A 23,358-nucleotide genomic window follows, 5' to 3' on the forward strand; every position below is an offset into this window, starting at 1 on the left:
GATCTGAATAGATTCTGGAAGGAAGATCATTTGATTTCTAATAGAAATGAAGCAATGGTGAGAACTGAATTGGCACTAGTGGTTTTGGGCGGAGGGGGGAGAGTGGCAATCATAGATCCAGATGTGCTGCATCCTCCAACTCAGTAGGAAAAATGAGAGACGAGGCGCATAGCATACTTCATGGGCTAAGAGACGGGGACACTGGGATTTCAGAGCAGGGAGTTGATCCCGATTGTGGTAGAGGGATCAGCAGGAAGAGATGATCATGTGGGGTGAGCTGAAGACTGATGGGTAGGGGAAGTCAGGTTAGGCTGCTTCTTCAATCTCTTCTCTACTTCCTTGATTTCCTACCTAGTTGTCCAGGAGCAGCAGTATGAAATCATCATCATCCCAACCCTTCTGGTTGGGATCTTCCTCATTCTCCTTGGGGTCATCCTGTGGCTTTTCATCAGAGAACAAAGAGAGCAACAGCAGTCTCCTGGACTACGAGGTAAAGTTCAAACCGGGGCTGGGCAGTGGCTCGGGGAAGATGGAGATTGTAGAAAATGAGGCACAAGCCTCAATGAGCCCAAGTCTAGAGGACCCTGCAATGAGATAGTGGGTATGGGTCCCCTCCTGTGTAGTTGAGAGGGGGGTGAGCTCTTCTCAAGGAAATGTAATGTATGCTTGTTAGCTGAAGGAAGAGTAGGCAAGAGAGGCCTCCTGTAACCTGTTTCTGTCTTCTTCGTCCCATTGCACTATCAAATCTTTGGCCATGTGAGTGTCTAAGGACTGGGGAGCAAGACTTGGGTAAAGCCCAGAGCTTTGTAACCAGCTTGGAAGGATGACATTTTACTCTACAATGCATTACAGCCCTACCCTGTGCTTCTGGAATTTAGGATGTAAAGGGGTAGCCTTCATAATAGTCCTTGAAGCATTAGGTAGGAGGTGATAATGTGCTATTCTGGGGTACCACTGAGCATATAATGGAAGAGAATCAGCTCATACAGGAAACTCAAAGAAAAAAGAAGGAAAAAAATATCCTGACAGTAAATGAAACTCTACAGTGGCTGACCCCTAATCCTTCTCTAAACTGTATCCCAAGTCTCTTATAATTCACTCTTACAAAAAACTTCTCAAAGAACTTGTCTAAACTCACTCTCACTACTTCTACTTGTCATGTTCTCTTCTGAACAAACTAAAACAAGGCTTCCCCCACCCCTCCCCGCAATCCACCAAAAGAACTCTTTCCAAGATCACCAGTGTCAACTCTGTTGGGTCTTCATCCTACTAGACCTGTCAAAAGCATTTGACACTATTTTGCACTTCCTCCTTCTTGAAAAACTTTTTTCTTTCCTTTTAAATCTACAGTCACTTCGTAACTGATCTCATTTTCAGTCTTATGGATTCAATTATTTTCTCAATTCTGACTATAGTCCCCTTGAACTCAGATTTTTATACTAAACCACCTACTTTGCAGTTTGGACCTAGTACACATCTAATACGTAATGTGTGTAAAACAAAGGTCCTGAAATTCCCTCACAATGTCCTCTCCCAACAGCCCTCCCTATCTTAGTAAATGGCAAGCCCAGCTCCCTATATGTTCAGTCTAAAATCCTGAAGATGTCCTTGACCCCTCTTTCTGTCACACTCCGTCTCTAGTCCATTAGCAAATCCTGTTAACTATGTCTTCAAAATAGACTCAAGCCACCCTCACCTCTCATAGATAATTGTAATACACTCTTAAGTGGTTTCCCCGCTTCTGCCTCTATCCTTTTATGCTCTATTGTCCTGGAGCAGCAGAATGATTCTTTTAAGGCATAAGTCAGTCCTGTCAATTCTCTGCATGAAACCCCCAGTTGCTTCTCAACTTAGAATGCAAAAAGACAAAATTCTTTTTTAAAATAATTAATTAATTTTTGGGGCTGTGTTGGGTCTTTGTTGCTGCACGCAGGCTTTCTCTAGTTGTGGTGAGCTGGGGCTACTCTTCGTTGCGGTGCGCGGACTTCTCATTGCGGTGGCTTCTCTTGTTGCGGAGCATGGGCTCTAGGCGCACGGGCTTCAGTAGTTGTGGCTTGTGGGCTCTATAGCACAGGCTCAGTAGTTGTGGCGCACGGGGTTAGTTGCTCCGCGGCATATGGGATCTTCTTGGACCAGGGCTCGAACCTGTGTGCCCTGCATGGGCAGGCGGATTCTTAGCCACTGTGCCCCCAGGGAAGTACAAGACAAATTTCTTTTAATGGTCTTACATGATCTGGGCCCTCTCTGGCCTCATCTCCTGTAACCCTCCAGTTTTCCCCTTGGTTCCAGGGGCACTGATTTCATTACTCTTCCTCAAATATGTCAAAAATGCTCCTTCCTCAACCTCTGCACTTCTTCCTGATACCAGTATGGTTTGCTCTCAAATTGCTTCTATTTCTCAAAAGTCATCTTCTCAGAAAGACCTTTCCTGACCTTCAAACATAAAATTGCATAACTGATGCTCCTTCTTCCCCTCTTTTCCTCCATAACGCTCCTTACCTAGTATATTATTATCTGCTTCCTCTCTCCTACCACTAGATGGTAATCTTCATGAGAATCTGGACTTTGCCTCTTCCTATCACCTAGAACAGTGCCTGGCACAGAGGAGGTGATAATTTGTTGAATCAATGGATGAATTCATGAATGAATAAAGATTTAATAAAAAGAGTGAATCTCTCTTCTCTAATGGAGAAAAGCTGGTTTAGAAAGGGGGAAAGTACCAAAAGAATTTTTTGACTGAGACTCTTGGAAATATGGAATAATTTGATTTTGGGGACAACTTGAGGGAGGAATAACTTTCGCTCAGAGTTGAGTAGTTATCCATACCTACCCTCCACCTTGGGAAGCTGTTTGATTGACTTCAATGATAGTCTCCACTGGCAGTTACCACCACATTTAGGTGTCTGTGGTTTGAATACCTATTCAGTAACTTCCTTAATTGTCTTCATACTATACTCATACTGACCTGTAATCCTGAGGAAGACTGAAATGAAATGTCGTTACCCATTTTCAGAGGTCCATCTCCAGTTGTCTTAGAAGTAATGGGATTATTACGTAAATTCTACAAGGTTTGTATTGATGCTGGTTCATAGGGAAGCATCAGAAGGTATCCTCACATTGGCCAGAGAGAAAATTGCTGAAGGGACTCCTTGATGGTTTTTTCCAGGTTCTGCTTTCTTGGAGTCCCTAGGCTAGGAAAAAGCTTGTTGGTACCACCTCTTTGTTTTAGGTGTTGCCCACGTGCCTGCATCTAGGGGCCTAAGCTGGGAAGCAGCAAGACCTGAAGGAAGTGTGTTTGTACCACTTAAGGAGACATCGGTGGAAAGCCTTCTACGAACTTCCACACATGCCCTGGCTAAGCTGCAGGTGCCGCGGGAGCACCTCTCTGAAGTTCTGGAGCAAATCCACAATGGTAGTTTTGGGACCATCTACCGAACCAAGATGTATACTGGGGACCCTGATGAGCCCAAGAGTGTTGTCCTCAAGGCTTTAAAAGGTAAAAGGAGAAGTGTTGGACTTCCTTTCCTCTTTTAACTTGTTTTTACTGTGAGCCCTCAACAGTGAATGCTAACAGGCTTTGCAGACATTAAGATGTTAATCAACAGATAGTTGTGGTCACAATTGGGCACAGAATAAGAAGGGAATAGAAAGTAAAAACTCTGAAACAGAAAGGTTCTTCTTTGAGTCTTTCCCTAGCTCAACCTTGCCTATCAAGGCTGTTAAAACTGATTTTTCCATATTAGATATTACTTGAATGAGGATTTTGTGGTTGTTTCTTCATTTTTCTTCACTGTTTTGATATCTTTTCTAGTTACTGCATTTTTCTTCTTTTTGCTGATACTCATTGATATGGACCAGTAATGATGGATACATAAAACAGAACAAGGATAGGATTAGCAAGAATATTAATCCAAAGGTCTAGAAGTGGTAATATGTTAATGTGTGATAATATTTTAATGTGAACAGAACACTTGTCTATTAGGCAGAGGAAAGCCCACCAGTTCTAAAGACCTACGGTTCTATGTTACCTTTGACAAAAGATCAGTGACATTGAAGATCATCTTCTAATTGATTCTCTTTCTTTTTACCTTTTGTCTACACTCACTCCCCTTTGGAGCCTTGAAATTTATCATCTGAGGTTGCTTCCTGACTTGAACCCCCATTTTATTGGTGATACTCTGACTGCTCACTCCCCATGGTTCTTCTGTCCTCCACAGAACCAGCTGGGCTCCAAGAGGTGCAGGAGTTCTTAGGGCAAATCCAGTTCTATCAGTACCTGGGGAAGCACAAGAACCTGGTACAGCTGGAAGGCTGCTGCACAGAAGGGCTGCCGCTCTATATGGTGTTGGAGGATGTGGCCCAGGGGGACCTGCTCAGCTTTCTCTGGACCTGTCGCCGGGTAAGTGGTAGGGTAGAGGTGTTGGGAAGGAAAGGCATGACCTGGCTTATTAGCTGTTCACATGTCAATTAGCCTGACAAATGAGAGAGACATTATAATAGCATAACAGAGTGATTATCACCAACCAATAGAATTTTTAGTGATGATGGAATATCTGCTCTGTCCAATATGGTAGCCACTAATCACATGTGGCTACAGAACCCTTGAAATGAGGCTGATATGATTAAGAAACTGAATTTTCAAATTTATTTAATTTTAAATAATATATGTTTAAATAGGCATATGTGGGTAATGGCTACCATATTGGGCAGTGCAGATTTAGAGAATGGACTTTGGGCTCCATCTCCTACAAGCTATGTGACTTTGGGCAAATCACCTCTCTGAGTCTGAGTTTTCGGAATCTGTAAAGTGGGAGTAATAATAAATACTTATTAAAATTCAAGGAAATTATGTCTGTAAAAACATAGTGATTGGAACATATTAAGCACTCAAAATGGTAGCTGTTTTAATGATAATTGCATAACAACCTAACTACTGTTAGTAATAATTTTGTTGTTAGTGTCAAGTATATTTTCCATTCTGTAACATCACCCTAGTGTGCCGAGGCTGAGTTAAGGAGAATTTCAGCCTGCAAGTTTGTATATCTCCAATTCATATTTTGAAAAATTTAAATGTTCAGAAATTTCCAGGCTAAAGTGCAAGTCCTATTCCTTACAATTTCACCACTTCTCTATCTACTCCTCTTTCTGAAGTGCTCCATGTTTTCCTAGTTAGCTCGTCACTTGCTGCTGAACAAAGTTCAATATTAATCAAGCCTCCTAGGTAGGCTGATCATTGTATTACTAAATGTGTATGAAAAAGAGACCTTGTTGACTTCTTCCACCCAGTGATGCAAATAGGACAATGTGCACATCATGAGATTTTAAACTTTTTAAGAGGTTATCCATCTGTCACTTGGTCTGTGCCCTAACCTCACTTGTTTCTTTTTATTTTTCAGACTGCATGCCTCTCTATTTCAGATTGTTTTCACATGCTTTTCTCATTACACCAGACTTCTCTCCCTTTCCCTTCTTTGTAGGGTCAATGGCCACTCACTCTTCGGATCTCGTCAAGAGCTTTCCTTGCTTCTCCAACTGAATGAGCTCTCTTTCCTCCACCATCATATGATCTCTTTTACATTTCTTTCATGGCACTTATAGATATGTAACCATGTATTTATGTGTGATTATTTTATTTTGATTCACATGTGTTTGCCACAGTATAAGCTCCAGAAGGCGTAGACATATTTATTTTGCTCACTTTTGTATTCTGAGGTCCTAAGATGGAATCTGGCACATAGTAGGCATTCAGTCAAGATGTGTTGAGTTAATGTGCTTAATTAATCTCTCTCTCTCTCTCTCTCTCTCTCTCTCACACACACACACACACACACACACACACACACACACACACACACACACATGTTCTGCCCTAGGAAAATTGCTGCTTTATCCAATGGATAGTCTTATATATACTTGTCTTTCTTACCTGCTATTCTGTTCTTCATTCTGCTATTCATCTACATTCTTTACTGTTTTCCTGGTTCAATAAGTCATGGTACTTCTCTGCATGTCTGAGAATCTCTCATATCATCTGTTCTTGAATCTTATAGTCCTTATATTTTTGTGTATTTTCCTTAGCTTTGATAACTGCATTTAAGAATATCTCTGCCCCTTGTTTTTCTTTCAGATCTGTTCATGTCATTTTGATATACTGCTTTTTTCTCTATCTATTTAGGATGTGATGACCATGGATGGCCTTCCGTATGACCTCACAGAAAAACAAATATATCACATAGGGAAGCAGGTCCTTTTGGCTGTGGTAAGGCTTAGAGAAATGACAACAGATGGCAGTGATTTTTCTTGTTAGCTTGGTATTTAATGTCATATTTCTCGGTTATGCTCTCAAATGGGGTATATATTATAAAGGAAATCAGATGGAAGTTAGGGGACGGAAACTCAAGCACCAATAAATTGTTTTCAATTCTTTCATGAAATTATTTAGATAATATAATTCAGGATTGGTAATTCTAGGAAGAAAGTAGTCAGTTTAAAGTGTTTTTTTAATATTTATTTATTTGGTTGCATCGGGTCTTAGTTGTGGCAGGGGGGCTCCTTAGTTGTAGCTCACTGGCTTCTTAGTTGCGTTTTTTTAAAGAAGATGTTGGGGGTAGGAGTTTATTAATTTATTTTTGCTGTGTTGCGTCTTCGTTTCTGTGCGAGGGCTTTCTCTAGTTGTGGCAAGTGGGGGCCACTCTTCATCGTGGTGCGGGGGCCTCTCACTATCGCGGCCTTTCTTGTTGCAGAGCACAGGCTCCAGACGCGCAGGCTCAGTAGTTGTGGCTCACGGGCCATGTTGCTCCATGGCATGTGGGATCCTCCCAGACCAGGGCTCGAACCCATGTCCCCTGCATTAGCAGGCAGATTCTCAACCACTGCGCCACCAGGGAAGCCCTGGGCTTCTTCATTGCAGCAGGCGGGCTCCTTAGTTGCAGCTCCTTAGTTGTGGCATGCGAACTCTTAGTTGCAGCATGCATGTGGGATCTAGTTCCCGGACTAGGGATCAAACCCAGGCCCCCTGCATTGGGAGCACAGAGTCTCAACCACTGTGCCACCAGGGAAGTCCCAATTTAGGGTTTTTAGAAGGAACAGGGGGCTTCCCTGGTGGCGCAGTGGTTGGGAATCCGCTTGCCAATGCAAGGGACACAGGTTCGAGCCCTGGGAAGATCCCACATGCCACGGAGCAACTAAGCCCGTGTGCCACAATTACTGAGCCTGTGCTCTAGAGCCCATGAGCCACATCTACTGAGCCTGCATGCCACAACTACTGAAGCCCGTGCGCCTCGAGCCTGCGCTCCCCAACAGGAGACACCACCGCGATGAGAGGCCTGTGCATCACAATGAAGAGTAGCCCCTGCTTGCAGCAACTAGAGAAAGCCCAGGTGCAACAATGAAGACCCAACGCAGCCAAAAAGAAATAAATTTATTATTATTATTTTTTTAAAAAAGAAGGAACAGGAAGGGTTTTAAAAGGTTTCTCAGTCTTAAGGGTAAAAAACCAGGGCCAAGAGCTGTATGTCCACATACTTCCAGATATATACTAATGTTAACATAACAGATGTAAAAGGGGAAAGGGGAAGCAAGTTGGGAGAAGAAATGGGAATAGAAACTGAATGGGTGAAAGGCTACAGAACCAGAAGGAAGCTTATAATTTATACCTGTAAAACAAGAAATACTAGTTCAGAACATGTTAGGTTGTAGATTTGCTTCGATACTGAATGTGATAGGAGTTACAGATACTTTAAAAAGAACAAGGAACAAGTGGAAAAGGAGGAATAAAAAAGAAGGGGCAGAGGTGAGAGCATTTCTTTATTTTAAACTAACCTAAATAAACAGGGAAGAGAAAGAACTCAAGGTTTAAGAAAAAAAAAAGTTACCTTTACCAGAATTACTCAGGAAATTTAGATGACTATTCCTATGAAATTATTTAGATAATTGTGTTTAAAATTAGTTACGGAAAATCAGGGCTCTGTGAAGCTACTATTTTAGTATTTGATATATCTTGCTACCTTGAGGTATGAAATATACAAGAGATATAAAAGGAATCAGAGAAAGCTTAGGAAAAAAGAGGTGATGAAGTGAGAAAAAGTTAGTTGAAGTTCTCATGGAGCAAGGGAGAGAGCACATCATACAAATAAATGTTAACTATGGTGTTTGGATGGCCTAGTTGGTATATTTCCTTGATAAAGTTAGGGTATCAGGGGCTTCCCTGGTGGTGCAGTGGTTGAGAGTCCGCCTGCCGATGCAGGGGACACGGGTTCGTGCCCCGGTCCGGGAGGATCCCACATGCCGCGGAGCGGCTGGGCCCATGAGCCATGGCTGCTGAGCCTGCGCGTCTGGAGCCTGTGCTCCACAACGGGAGAGGCCACAGCAGTGAGAGGTCTGCGTACCGCAAAAAAAAAAAAAAAAAAAAAGTTAGGGTATCAGGACAAATGAACTATTTAAAAAACAGAAATAGACTCACAGCATTGAAAACAAACTTATGATTACCAGAGGGGAAAGGGGAGAGGAGGGATAAGTGAGGAGCTTGGGATTAACAGATACACACCATATATAAAACAGATAAACAACAAGGACCTACTGTATACCACAGGGAACTATATTCAATATCTTGTAATAACCTATAATGGAAAAGAATCTGAAAAAGAATATATATATAGGTATATATATATATATACATATATATACATATATATCTGAATCACTTTGCTGTACATCTGAAACTAACACAACACTGTAAATCAACTATACTTCAATAAAAAGTTAGGGTATCAGGACAGAGCTTATCTTGTATTCTGAACCATAATTGCAGGGGTGCCCCATAGAGATGCAGTGATCACACTGGAGCATTCCTGAGAGCCCAAGGTTACCAGGTATAAGGCAATATCATACTATTTTTTCTAACTTTTAACAACCTCAAGATCAGTACATTCTTCAGTTCTTCTCATTAGAGTATAATATCTTTGTTCTGAGACCTCACCTGAGACAAAAAACTAAAAAATCAAAAAACAAGAAAATCCCTGCTAGTCACTGTTTGCTTCACCATCAATGACTGGAAATTACCATCTTCACCTTTTATTTTTTCACACCATTCTTGTTTGGTAATCATAGACCTCAGTCTCTAGCGCTTCAGTCATGTATAGTTTTTCAGCATCTCCGTATGCCTTGAACACCTTGATGCTGGGGGAAATGATTTCAACACATCAGTGTCATTCAGGTGCAGTGGTTCTCAAATGTCTTCTTGGCTGTGCTATAATCATTTTGATACTTCTTAAAAAGATAGGTTATCAGGTCCCTCTTCCTAGATTTTGGTTAAGTAAATCCGGAGAGAAAACCTTATGAATTTATAAATCTCTCAGGCAATTCTGATTTGCAGCCTGGCCTGAAAAGTATTAGTAGAATTTGTAGTACTTCCTATGAATTAGAATACTGGGTTCTGGTCACTACCACTTAGTACCAGTGTGACCTTATATAATCATTTAGATTTATCTGAAAGTTACTTCCCTAACTCACCTCATCTAGTTATTTTAGGGACAAAATGAGATGATGTAAAACTGTATATAAATTTATTATTATGACACTCAATTTTGCTATGTATATATTACCTTGTTTGGGAGACTGCTGCTAGAAACTTGAAACCTACTCTCCTTCCCCTTGTCTAGCTGGGTCCTATCTGAGAGAAAAATCAGGCCAGGGTCAGGGTCAGAGTAGGAGATTATAATTTCCAAACCCAGTACAAATGTTATTTGGATTATTTGCTGTTTGCTAAGCTTTGTTTGTTTGTTTTAAAGCAAAGCTAGTGTGTTTACTAATACATGTATCTTCAAAAATATAAGGGTATATCAACGTATCCAAAATGTGTAAATCATTTGTCAAACCCCAGAGAATGTACAATGCGAAAAGTGAACCCTGAAGTAAACTCTGGACTTCAGTTGAAAATAGTGTATCAGCATCAGTTCATCAGTTGTAACAAATGTATCACACTGATGCTAGTTGTTAATAATAGAGGAAACTATGAAGTGGGAGGGAAGGGATGTGGGAGTGCTCTGGATTTTCCACTCAATTTTGCTGTCAACCTAAAACAACTCTTTAAAAAAAAAAAGTCTTTTAATTTTTTTAAAAAAAGGAATGAAGTATTGGTATCAGTTTGCTAATCTTAAACACAATGCAAACATGTCTGATTCATTATAAATACTTGGAAGCCGGACTTCCCTGGTGGCGCAGTGGTTAGGAATCTGCCTGCCAATGCAGGGGACACAGGTTCCATCCCTGGTCCAGGAAGATCCCACATGCTGTGGAGCAACTAAGCCCGCATGCCGCAAGAGCCACAACTACTGAGCCCGCGTGCCACAACTACTGAAGCCCGCGTGCCTAGGTCCCGTGCTCTGCAACAAAAGAAGCCACCACAATAAGCCCCTGCTCGCTGCAACTAGAGAAAGTCCGCGTGTAGCAACAAAGATCCAACACAGCCAAAAATAAATAAATAAAAATTAATTAAAAAATTAATAAATACTTGGAAGCGATATGTCATTATTAATGAGGCTTGTTCAGAGTAGAAAATATACTTTTCTTTTCAAGGATTTGTTTCTCTTTATCTGTGACCTAAGCCATGACCTCAGAGAGCTGATCCATCTTTGATCTCATGTTGACAGGAATTTCTCCAGGATAAGCATCTGTTCCATGGGGATGTGGCAGCCAGGAATATCCTGATCCAGTGTGATCTCACTGCTAAGCTCTGCGGACTGGGCCTGGCTTATGAAGTCCACTCCCGAGGGGCCATCTCGTCTACTCGCATCGTACCTCTCAAGTGGCTCGCCCCAGAACGGCTTCTGCTGAGACCAGCTGGCATCAAAGGAGACATGTATGGTTTGTTCCTGCCCTGCCCTATGGATTTCTTCCTTTCTTGACCCAGGTGTCCTCCAGCTCATGAACATGACTGGGTCTATTGTCAATTATGTCTCCACATGAAATGTCTACTGAGAAGTCAGCCTCTCAAGCAAAAATGTGTGTTATGTGGCAGAGCTCATACTTGGCATCTGCCTGCAATCCTTTTAGTGCCTTTTGAAGTATTCCCTCTGTGTTAGATTAGAAACCTTAATTAGGAGAGAAAAAAAATGAATAGATTATTCATGCTAGTATCTGAGGACTTAATCTGGTGGAGTTTTATCTGTTTATCTAGTTTTATCTGAAAGAGGTAGGTCCGCTTAATCAAAAGTTGAGTTAAACTAGGACTTATTAAAATAAGTACCTATGTGTGTGTATATTCAATTTATTTTAACTTAAAACATATACATAGATATTTAATTATCAGTCTTTTGGAGGAGGGCCAAGGGGATAGACCTGCTATGCTAAATGAAGTTACGTGTTGTGTTTCTTGTATAAGTAGCAACCATAATGAATTACTTTTGAGTTTCCGTTTGGGATGACTCTAAATAGAGTGGGAAACTTGAAAACGCTTGTGACGCAGTTTGACTACAGACACTTAGTGTTAATTTTTTCCCAGTTTTCTACAGTTGTCTCACCCACGCAATGTGACAACACTTTCTTTTTAGCAGCTTGGTTTTACAGAATATTTTCAGAGCATTCAATCTAGTTTTCAGGGAGCTGATGCTTTGGGCATGTATATTTAATCAGCTTACGTAATATTTAATTGCTTACATAATTACAGTTACATGTAGGATTGGCATAAACAGGATTGTAAAGAAGTGCGATTGACTTTTGGTAGCCATATAACTCAACTGCTCGGAGGAGCACATAAACATAATATAGAATATCTTACTAGCCATGAATGTTATGAGTTGCAGGGGAAATTTAGAACATCAGTTGATGTGGTGAGTCAATTAAAAGACTGCTTTTTTATTTTATTTATTTATTTTTTGGCTGTGCCGCGTGGCATGTGGGAGCTTAGTTCCCCGACCAGGGATAGAACCCATGCCCCCCTGCAGTGGAAGTGCAGCGTCTTAACCACTGGACCTCCAGGGAAGTCCCCAGAAAACTGCTTTTTTATTTCATTGCTGTTTCGCTGACATCTCCTTTTGAGTAGAGGTCTGGCAGCTTTGAGAGCTTAACTGGGAAATATTGCTCATTTAATGATGATATTATAGAATAGTGAAATATACATCTCTTGAATCATATTGCTTAGGCAAATGCCTACTCCAATTATGTATAAAACTTGTTATGTTAATATTTTTCCTAGGTTTGGGCAATTAGATCTACTGAGGAAATAGTAGATAAATGATGAAACTTGCTTGGCCTTGAGCTAAGAACAAAGGCAAGAATTTCAGCAGGGAGAAATGAAAAAGATGCAGAGGGGAATTTCTGTATGTTTGGGTGAATATGTTTGCATGTTTGCACAAACACTCACAATTTAGCAAATAATGGTAAATATCTATTAATGTGTAATATAGAAAAAAGGAGACATAAATTCAGTACTCAAATAGATTAGATTCTAAGGGGATTGGACAGAAATGCTTTCTAATGGCACTACCTCATTGCTTATTGTATCAGTCACCCTTGATTCCCTTTCATTGCCTTTGTAATGGGGTTCTTACTGAAGGCCTCTGGTACTTAAGTGAGCTGTCTTTATGAAAGGCAGAAATAGAAATTAAATCCATGGCCTTGTTTCTTTTACAGCTGGTCTTTTGGGATACTGCTCTACGAGATGGTGACTCTAGGTAAGGAGGATCCCCAAAGTAGTGTGCACCTATACAAAAATATACAAGGATGTTTATTTGGGTGGTGGATGACATTTGCTATGAGAAGGGGTTTCGGTACAATCTCTGAAGGTTGAACTGAGTTGACATAGAATCCTGAGTTTTGAGATAGTCTTGTAATGTCTTGATTCCCTCCCTCTCTCTCTCCTTCCCTCTTCTGTTTTTAACTTTCTTTTGCTTTCTTTCTCTTTCTTTCCCTCAACACTTTACCAATTCCATGGGAGGTTTTAAAATCCAAGGATGATTCCAAGGATGATCTTGCATAAACATATTGTCTTTAGATTTATTAATCCACTTGATGGAGAAACTATAGCACCTTCTCATGTTTGGGAAGTAGAGGGCAGATTATCTTATGTCTCACTTTGCTTTATTTTGTTACTTTCCTAAACACTCAACATTCTGCTAAGTTATCAGTACCCACCCCCATCTCTTTTTTTCCAAAATTCTCTAAGCTATATCCTTACTTGATCACCAGGGAGCAATTATATCTATTAGTTTTTCTATGGCTATACTTTTGCAGGTAATTAGCCCAGGTGGATGGAGAGTAGTGTTAGTTATACTTTATATTCTGAGGACCCTTAAGTTCTCTTACTACTCTCATTCTTTCCATACCAACAGGGGCACCTCCATATCCTGAAATTCCTCCTACCAGCATCCTACAGCATCTCCAAAGAAGGAAAATCATGAAGAGACCCAGTAGCTGCACACACACCATGTAAATGGTTTTTAAAATCTTTTTTTGCTCTTCATCAGTCGTGCTCCTTTCAAAGTGGCTCAGATGACCCTCAGCTGTCCTTTATGTGCTAATGTACAACCCTAAACCAAACCTCTGCAGTAAAACACATCTGCTCACATATACGATGTACACGTATATGTATATCATATGTATGTGTGTATACATACACACACAAAAAATATTGAGGCAACCACTGAGTACTATGTTAGAAATTTAAGTTTGCTAACATTGTTAAAGCTTAGTTCTTCTGGAAGCTTTTAAAATAGACCAAATCCAATGCAAATACAGTAGTGTTTTATCTATTTAAATGTCAGTCTCAGTTAGAGACTACTGGCTTCAGTCCTAATATAGTTGTCATAAAATCCATTGCACTACAGTTACTCACTGGTTCCTATTTAATATTTAACTTAAAAACATATTGATTATCTGTTTTCCCAGTTCTAAGCATGTTGGAAGCCAACCAAAAGTGGGGGTGAGAAGAAATGAGGCAGGAGGAGGAGGATATCAAATTGTCAGCAGAAAGGGACAGTTGGTGAACTAACGTAGAGGCAGAAAATGGAAAAATTCAAAATGACACTCAGAATTTTATAACCAATAAAGTACAAAAAAAGGTTGTTATAGAACATAAGAAAAGGTTAAATTATTTTTAAGAAGACAGGAGTTAATATATTAATATACATTTCTATTAAAGTTGTTGCTATTTTGTAAATTTTTCAGCACTGAAAGGGTAAATTTCCAGCACCTGGGTTTCCCAACATTAAACAGTTACGGCATCAAGCATGTTAAAACTGTTAAATATCATAACTGATGACATATATTTTTATCTGTATATACACACACACACACACAGTATAGTGATACTGGCTGGGTATACTAGAATGAAGTTGTTGACAAATATTTCTCATAGGCTTTATGTGTATAAAAGGCTGTCCTTGATACTGGGGAGAGACATTTAACTGATAAAGTACCTGGTCTTGAAGAAGGATGTCAGAAACAACATGAAAATCAACATAAAGTTTGAGGCAATAAGTAGAATGGTTAAAAGCTCAGATTCATCTCACAGAGTCAAAAAGACACACGTTCAGTCCTAGTCCTACTACTTTACTGTGCGTTGTTGACTTATTTTAAAATAGGTATAATGATAACCCTACCTCAAAATTATTGTGAGGCTACAATGAAATAATGCATGTTAAGTTACCCTACCATGCCTTTTATAATAAATAAGTTCTTGGTAAAACATTAGCAGTATTATTAAAGTAGCATCTTCTACAAAGTCGCATCGTACAACATTAAAGAGTGTGGGAAACACAGTGCATGCTGAGGTTTATAAGGAAAGGAATTGAGACTTAAATCTGTAGGAAAGGATATTCAAGGAATTGGGCAGAGCATGAGCAAAGACAGAGTTGGGTGTTACTAACCACATCTAGGGCATAGCAAGACACTGACTTGTCAGGAGGAGAGGGCTTCAGTTAGGCAAGAACTGTATGTTAAGAAGCTAGGGGGTGGTATGTTGACTTTATATGGTGAGCAGTGGTAAATCACTGTAGGTTCAGGAATGAGACTTGATGAAGAGTGTTTGAAAACAGGCTATGTTGTAAATTCTCTAGAAACTGGATTGAAGCAAAGACAGATTAAAGGTGGTAAGTACTTCTATCTTGATTAAGGCAATTTCCTAGAGAAGCTAAGTAATAAAGAGGGGAAATGACCTGGATTAAAGGAAGGAACCATCTAATTACATTATCTGAAATGAGTATGAATCGTATTATTCCATACCTTCTTATTTTCCTTGCTGTAATGTAGCTCATACTGGTAGATAAGTTATAGCAATGGTTTGGAATGATGCAGATTAATAACATGTAAGATGAAAACACTTAAGAGTTTTTGGTAATCTAATGGAAAAAAAACCTGTTCTGTCATACTGATTGTAGTTTAAGAAATATTTAGTCATTCCTTTTATAAAAAGGGTCCTGTTGAGAAGATGATATTAAGAGACTTAGCATTAGGAGGATGAGAAGGAACAGTATTCTCTGGGAAGCATGTGGGACACAGCAGTGAGAAGTAGGTTAAAGACTCATAGGTTTCTTTTGTTAAGGTTTGTTAGGAGATGAGACAGTTTCTCTTGTTTCTCTTGTTTTCCTTTCAGGTACGGTCTCATGAAGTCCTGCTGGCGTTGGAGTGAGGACAGCCGCCCCTCACTTAGAGAGCTACACTCACGCCTAGAAACTGCCGCTCGAACTGCCAATGACAAGGCTGTGTTGCAAGTACCAGAATTGGTGGTGCCTGAATTGTACGCAGCTGTGGCAGGCGTCAGCGTGGAGAGTCTCTCCTATAGCTATAGCATCCTTTGAAGATCCTGGGGCAGCACACATTTTTGGGAGATCATATACTCTTGGAACCAATTCCTCCAAGAACAGAGACAAGACTTTCTAGTGGGACATAAAGGGAGGAATGGGACATGGATCCTGCATCTTCCCCTACACATTTCCCCAGAAACCTGAAATGATGCTAGATGAGGCTGCACACAGCATATACCCTCGAGACTGAGAAGTACAGTTTCATTTCTGTTATCCCAGTCCTGAAGATGCAGGGTAGATGGGATGGACCGTGTCAATGCAAGGGAGGTTTTACAAGTCTGCAGTGTTCGTCGCAGCATGGCACAGATAAGCTGGTCCCTCCCACCACAGGCTGGTTTCCTTTGAAACATGCTTTTATCTAGACTATTATAAGGTCCAGAAAATTGGAATCAAATGAGGGAAGAGAAAGCTGATAAAGGAGTTGATGAGAAGAAAATTGAAGGTTCTACTTGCTCAGGAGTATAGATGAGGACCAAGGTCATCCTTCAGAGAGAAGGGGGAGGAAGGACACACAGGACTTCATTCCTGGTCCGTTCATGCAGGGCTGAAGGAGAACCATTAAGGAAGACTTCTGAGCTCCCCCTAAGGTGTATATAGGAGAAATATGGTCCCCTTTGATCTAATTCTGAGGTAGGTGAACCCTGTTGGTACTATTTTAACTAGAAGCTGGAGGGGTCATTTCATGATTAAGAACATTCAACATGTACTTTTCAACAGTCTGGCTTCCTGGCCCCTATGAGACTAGGGAGACTGAGTCCAGAGGGTCAATTGGTTCGATGATGAATACACTGTGTATTTAATAAATGGGAAATATGGAAGTCAAGCAAAAGTGCTTAGTAGGCAAGGACGTCTTTAAAAGGGCTAGAAAAGATGTAACCTGAGATGGAAGGATGATAGGTTCCCATTTTCAATCATCCAGTGATCTACTGTGAAACTTATTTCATTAAATTCATATTTATTGAGTGAAAGTAGGCTTTTCAGGTTATACAGTTGCCAAAATCTCTCCAAGAGGGAGAATAACAGTAGATAAATGAAAGCTAATGACAACAGAAAAATTCAAGAGGCAATCTAGGTTGTCAGAAAAGGGATTCCTCATGCGTGAAAAGGGGATACTACCTACCTCACAGGGTTGTCATGAGGATTGAATGAGAGGATATATTTGTACCGTATCTGGCACATACTATGTGCTCAATAAATGTTAATTTCCTTACTCTCATCCTTACTAGCCTAGAGTCTTTCATATCTTTTTCATTTAACACCTACGGTGGCCAAGAAGAGAACCTCGGTCTGTCAGTCACACTGCAAGGGAGGACATGCTTAAAGATGATGGGATGGTCCAAATACCACTTGACTAAAATGAGGAAGTCGTAATTTTTGTGTGAGCGTGTGGATGATGACAGGCATCTCCTACTAGTTCAAAATACTGGAAATATCATGATAATGACAGTTCAGTTGAACACGTGGTCTGTGATTTTAAACAATACCTTGGATGCTCTAGAAGGGACATCCAAGGCTGCTATAGGAAAATGACTGGCAGTTGAAAAACTTGCAGAAGTTAGAATCCTGATGGAGTCATGATGAGTCGCCCAACTGAATAATGATTCTTGCACCTCTAGGAATACCACAATGACTAGACAGAATTTAAATGCGTGGTAAGCAGCAATAGAGAGAAGGGAGGAAGAATGGCTCAGCACAAAATGATGAAGTCCTATGGGATCTCATTGTTCTCAGCTGTTCATTTAAGTCAAATTTACAAAATATTTATTTATTTATTCAACTATTTTCAAAGAATAGAGTGTTAAGGACAACTGTGCCAGACACTGTGCTAGGTGTTGGATAAAAAGAAATGGAGAGCTTTGGCTTACAGTCTAGAAAGCAAGAGATACTATATACACATTTATGTGGGTATTTGTTAATTACAACTGTGATAAGTGCTGTGAAGAAAAAGTAGGGTAGTAGAAGGGAGTATAAAATGGGGACCTCCCTGAAAAAATGGCATTTAGACTGAGACCTTAGGGATGGGTGAGTAAGCCTGACAGTGAGGAGAAGAGAGTTCCAGTTGAAGGATTATGTATGTGAAAACTCTGAGGCAAGAAAAAGCTCAGTTTGAGGAACTGCAAGGAGGCTAATGGGAGGGAGGTATAGTGAAGTGGGAGGAGAGTGGTGCATGATGAAACTGAGCATTGCTCTTTCACGCTGTATTTTTTTTTTTTTTTTGCAAGGGAAATAATGAATTCACCTTTACCAATGATATTCAAAGTAGCACTCGACACTCATCCATCAGGGGTAAATTAGGAATAATAAAAATCAACTCTACCAACAGTCTGGGAATAGATCAGATGATCCAAGAGGGAATACTTCTCAAAATCCCCACCATGTACAAAAATAGACTCAATGGAAAAGAGCAGCTTTTAAAATATGTAAGAGGAAAAAAATATTAATTCTTCAAATAGTTATTCATTGTATACCACACACAAAGCTCAAAGTTAGCTTCTATGGAAGAAATAAAGACAAATCCTGAATGACTCAAGCCTTCAAGTCACTTATTTGGTAGTAAATTGGTGCCCCTCATTTTTTTAATTACATATCTTTATTAGGAAAAATATTTTGAGCACTCAACCCTACTAAAATTATATAATTTATATATAGATGTAAAATATACACAGTATAAAATAAATGCAATATAAATTAAAATTGGTAAAATAAAGAAATATTTTTTAATTTTATTGGAGTATAGTTGCTTGAAATAAATCTTATTTTTAAAATATTTTGCTAATTGTCTCACATTGTATGTTAATGTTTGTTTTGGTAGGAGGCAAAGAAGCAGACAATTGCCATTTTAAACTTTGTTTTTCTGGATATAGGTCTGGAACATTGGATACAGTAATTGTTTATTCAGAGGAAACTGGGTCTTTCCCTCACTTGGCCAGGCTTTTTCCAAAGGAGAATTATATTTCTGGCATCTTTGACTTACCAGCCATACCAGGTATTCCCAAGCTAATGAATGGAAAAAAGAATGAAAATATTTACCATTTAATCAAGTTGAATCCAGGTTAGGGTTTTATTGTTTTGATTCCCTCCTCTCCCAGTCTTGCTTTTCCAATTTATGCTTTATGGTTAAAAAAAAATTGCAAAATAGCTAGGAACTGAGCAAATGCCCACCTGGAAACCACGTCTCATTGAAACTTCACAATGTAATTCAACTTAGAATAGTCTGAACCAGTAGTTCTCAAATCATGTTCGTGCACAACACTAGTTTTAGGTATTTTCTATTAAAATTGAATAATAATATTTTTCACCATGCTAAAGAAAAAGTTAGTGAATAGAATCTTCTAAATCTTAACCTTGCTGTAACAACTGTTGTTAAATATTTGCTCTACCATGACTCATTTAAACAAATAAATGTGTATCAAATACAGTAGAAGACTGGGAGAATCACCTATTATGCTTAATTTAGCAGACTGGTTTTACTTGTATTGGAAATAAGAATTAGTGGTTATGCTATGTGTTAGAAGCATATAATATTGTCATATGCTCGATAAATTGAATATATCATGTCGTAATAATCTAGCAATAGCTTCAAGTGCTCACTCACCATATATGAACATATTTGAGAAACAATGGTGTGGAAGTTTTGGTGTTTCTGCATGATGGTGGTTTTCTCATTTAAAAAAGTAACTCCACTGAGTGGTTTAAAACAGCGGTCCCCAACCCCTGCGGGGCGGGGGGCGGTTCCTGTTAAGAACCAGGCCGCACAGCAGGAGGTGAGCCAGCGAAGCTTCATCTGCCGCTCCCCCTCGCTCCGCACTGCTCGCATTACCGCCTGACCATCCCCTAACCCCGCATCCGTGCAAAAGCTGTCTTCCACAAAACCGGTCCCTGGTGCCAAAAAGGTTGGGGACCACTGGTTTAAAAGACATATATGGTTAAAACAGAGAAGTCTGCTACAGAAGGGAAGAGAGAAAGGTGGGTGGATGGAATGAAGACTGAAATAGACCATAGTCATTCTGACATTTAAAAACATTTCAATTACCTTAGAATAATTTTTTAAACCATATAATATTCTTGATTTACTACTCTGATCCATTTAATGTAATGAGCTAGCCCTAACAGTTTTTGTCTGTAAATACAAAATCAAAACTATTCAAAAGCTACTGATAAAGAAAACAAATGAAAACAACAACTATCTTTGGGCTTGCCTGGTGGCGCAGTGGTTAAGAATCCGCCTGCCAGTGCAGGGGACACGGGTTCGAGCCCTGGTCTGGGAAGATCCCACATGCCGCGGAACAACTAAGCCCGTGCGCCACAACTACTGAGGCTGCGCTCTAAAGCCCGCGAGCCCCAACTACTGAGCCTACGTGCCACAACAACTGAAGCCCGTGCGCCTAGAGCCTGTGCTCCGCAACAAGAGAAGTCACCACAATGAGAAGCCCGCTCACTGCAACGAAGAGTAGCCCCTGCTCGCCGCAACTAGAGAAAGCCTGCGTACAGCAACGAAGACCCAATGCAGCCAAATAAATAAATAAAAATTAAAAAACAAAACAAAACTATCTTCTCTAATTATCACAAGAAAATCAGAACATATTTCTGGAAATTGTAAGTAGGAATGATTCGGTAATTTTAAATAGTGGGGCAAAAGGCAAAAGAGGTGTGAGGACAGAGCAGACATGAGAGATCAAAGGAAGAGAGAATTTTAGACATAGGAAACATCAGAATATTTAAAAGATGAAATTAACACTTAGAAGAAATAATCATCTCTGACCCTAGCCCTCTGACTTGATTCGTCATCATGAAGTTGAAAGCAATAAACTTAAAAACTTCAATGGGAAATCATTATTTTATCAATGAATAATGTGTATTTGATTAAATCATTAAGACTTCATTTCAGCTGGAGTTGGAAAATGAAATGTTTATTTCTTAATTACTTCACAAGGGTTTTTTAAGCTAACCACAGAGAGATTGCATTAGCAAAGGCAGAAATAGTTCTTCATTTGGCTTCATTTAAGCAGCCCAAACATTTATTTTTATAAATAAACTATGCTGTTACCAGTAAGTATGTCCTAATTTGAAGCCTACAGCCATTGAGATTGAGATTTCTCAATGTTCCAAAAATATTTTCTCTGTTTCCAGCCCATGTAAAAGCATATAAAATGGTTCTTATTTAACTTTGTTGTCCAAAATGATAGCCACTAGACATGTCTGGCTATTTAAATATTAAGTTCACACAAATTAAATAATATTTAAAAATAAAAATTCAGTTCCTCAGTCTCACCAGCCACATTTCAGGTGCTCAATAGCCATTCAGAAAGTTTCCATAGCTCTGGTGTATAACATCCAAGAAGACCACAATACACAAATGCTTTATCACTTTCCAATCTTTACGGTGACACAAGAGACCTACAGTTTGGCTTTTTTTTTTCTTTTTTCTTTTTTTGTTAATTATAGGAAGGATTGAGTAAGTATATTTTCACATTTCATCTTAAAAACAGGGTTAGAGAGGATTAGTCTTGAGCTCAGATGTCTTTTTAGGGGATAAAGACAGTAATTGGTTACAGATAAAAATCTTAACCCTGTGCCTTCCATAAGCTCTATTTACACAGTCACAGACCTGGTACCTGTAGCTCTACCTAGGTAAGCGTGAACACTTGGCACATTTGCCAAAAATGGGAAGGAAATGCATTAGGAAATCCAAAGATTGCATGAGCCTCCCTACAAAAAACAAATGGATTACTGCCTATATTTTCAGAGATATTATGGAATATTATGATCAAGTTTCTGTGGATTATTTTTGTGGTAAGTACAGTGACTGACGTATCCCAGTTTGCCTGGGAAGTTCCAGGTTTTAAGATGGAAAGTCCCACATCCTAGGAAACTCCTTGGTCCTGGGCAGACTGGAATGGTTCATCACCCTAGTGATGAGGGATGGTGCTTTATGTTTCTTGTATATTTTCCATAATGGCAGCCTATATTGGAACTGAATAATTTTTCTATATTAACATTTATACAATGGTTAATATAGTTTTCTATATTGACAGTTATACAATTGCTAATACAGACTCAACATAACCTGCCCAGTCTGCTTTTCTGGTTATTCTACTTCTGTGAACTTTGTGTTCTAATTATACTGAAATGCTTGGCTTTCCCAAGGCATGCATTGTAACACGACTGCACCTTTGCTCAGGCTATTTGCTTTTCCATCCCTCTGAACATATACTGAATTTACCCAACAAGGTCCAACTCAAATAGCACATCTTGTCACAAGCCTTCCCTGGTACTTCCCCTTTCTTCAACTTCCCCAGTAAAGTGATTTGTGTCCTCTGCTGTATTACCAGCATTAAAAAGATTTTTTTTTCCTTATAGCATTTGCTTCCTTGGGCATGTGTCTACATGTTTGTTTCCTAGACTACAAGTGCAAAGGGCTCTTTTTTAATTACCAGTGCCCAACAATTTCTGGCATGTAGGAAATGCCCGTTATAACTCATTATATAATGTTTTATAAATTCTAAATCTTATTTGACATGCATTATCTCATCTGATCTTTTCAACAATTCTTTGAGCTTGACAAAGTTTATTGTAGTCTATTCGTTTGGCTGACGAATAAACAGGCTTAGAGATAGCGTCTTAACCACGGTTAGGTAGAGATACGTGATGGGAACGAATCCCAGGTCTTCTGACTGCCACTCTTTCTACCAAATCCCACTGAAGGTTAAAATCATCCAACAGGCAGGATTATTCTGTGTGTTGGTAAAAGAAAGGTAATGAATAATATCTGAACAATAGGCTTTGTGTAAAGCTCACCTTGCCTTTCCCCATCCTTCAAAACCTATCCTAGATGAGCACTCCTTCCCTTTCCCCATGTAATTCTATCTGGTAAGAAACGCGGGCTGAACCACTTGATCTTAAGTCAAGGTGCCAAAACTCCAGAGGCCACCAGAGAGTAACCCTTACTGAATAAGTTTTATTATTAAAAGGAATTCTTTTATATCATGACTGCCAGAGATTTTTCAGTTTCAACGTGCCTTTCAAAATTTCAGACCTCCTGTCTGATGAATTCTTTTTACTTTGTCTCTACTACTGGCTTCTAGGTGTCGGATAACTAGCCATCATTGTCCGAAGGGGAAAGGCCCGTGTTAGGAATCTAGCAGGAGAAGGGTTTGTATTCCCGAGGTGCCATTCTGATTCTGGGATTTCGCTTTACTCACTCCACGAATCAGGGGAATAAGGCCACACCCACCTCACGGATGCCGCGAGAATCAGAGACCCGACAAGTCAGAGCGACTGCGAAACTTTAGCTCCAAGCCCGTAACAAACGCTTTCATATTTTCACACTTCTGTGCTTTCCTAATAGAATATGATCTACTGAATTTTGAAAATAATACGCTTCCAACCTAGTAAAGATCAGGTCGTTGCCGCCCGCCCCTTCCCCCCGCGCCTCCAGGTCTCTCACTCGAGTCTCCGCCCTCCCGCTTTCCTCTGGGGCGGGGGGGGCGGGTCGCAGGAGGCGGAAATGCCGCAGTGACGCGTTTATCCTGCGCGACTGACGTCACTGCCAGGCGTC

At 39.9% G+C, this 23,358-nt stretch overlaps 1 protein-coding gene across 3 annotated transcripts in view; it reads left to right on the top strand.

The window, feature by feature from the left end:
- Window positions 1-18,325, top strand: part of STYK1 (STY kinase 1) — a 58,999-nt gene extending 40,674 nt beyond the window's left edge. For 2 of the 3 annotated variants that reach the window (XM_027129602.1, XM_027129601.1), the window contains exons 3-10: window positions 356-490; window positions 3,230-3,496; window positions 4,218-4,399; window positions 6,176-6,259; window positions 10,650-10,858; window positions 12,631-12,671; window positions 13,329-13,425; window positions 15,590-18,325. In XM_027129602.1, the coding sequence (XP_026985403.1) occupies window positions 356-490; window positions 3,230-3,496; window positions 4,218-4,399; window positions 6,176-6,259; window positions 10,650-10,858; window positions 12,631-12,671; window positions 13,329-13,425; window positions 15,590-15,794 (1,220 nt within the window). In that variant the 3' untranslated portion in view covers window positions 15,795-18,325. The remainder of the gene's footprint in view (window positions 1-355; window positions 491-3,229; window positions 3,497-4,217; window positions 4,400-6,175; window positions 6,260-10,649; window positions 10,859-12,630; window positions 12,672-13,328; window positions 13,426-15,589) is intronic. The other variant, XM_027129603.1, reaches the window with a different exon arrangement.
- Window positions 18,326-23,358: the final 5,033 nt, after the last annotated feature.

Source organism: Aethalodelphis obliquidens, unplaced genomic scaffold (assembly GCF_003676395.1).
Source record: "Aethalodelphis obliquidens isolate GAN/ISIS:26980383/991018 unplaced genomic scaffold, ASM367639v1 scaffold36, whole genome shotgun sequence".
Classification (NCBI taxonomy): domain Eukaryota; kingdom Metazoa; phylum Chordata; class Mammalia; order Artiodactyla; family Delphinidae; genus Aethalodelphis; species Aethalodelphis obliquidens.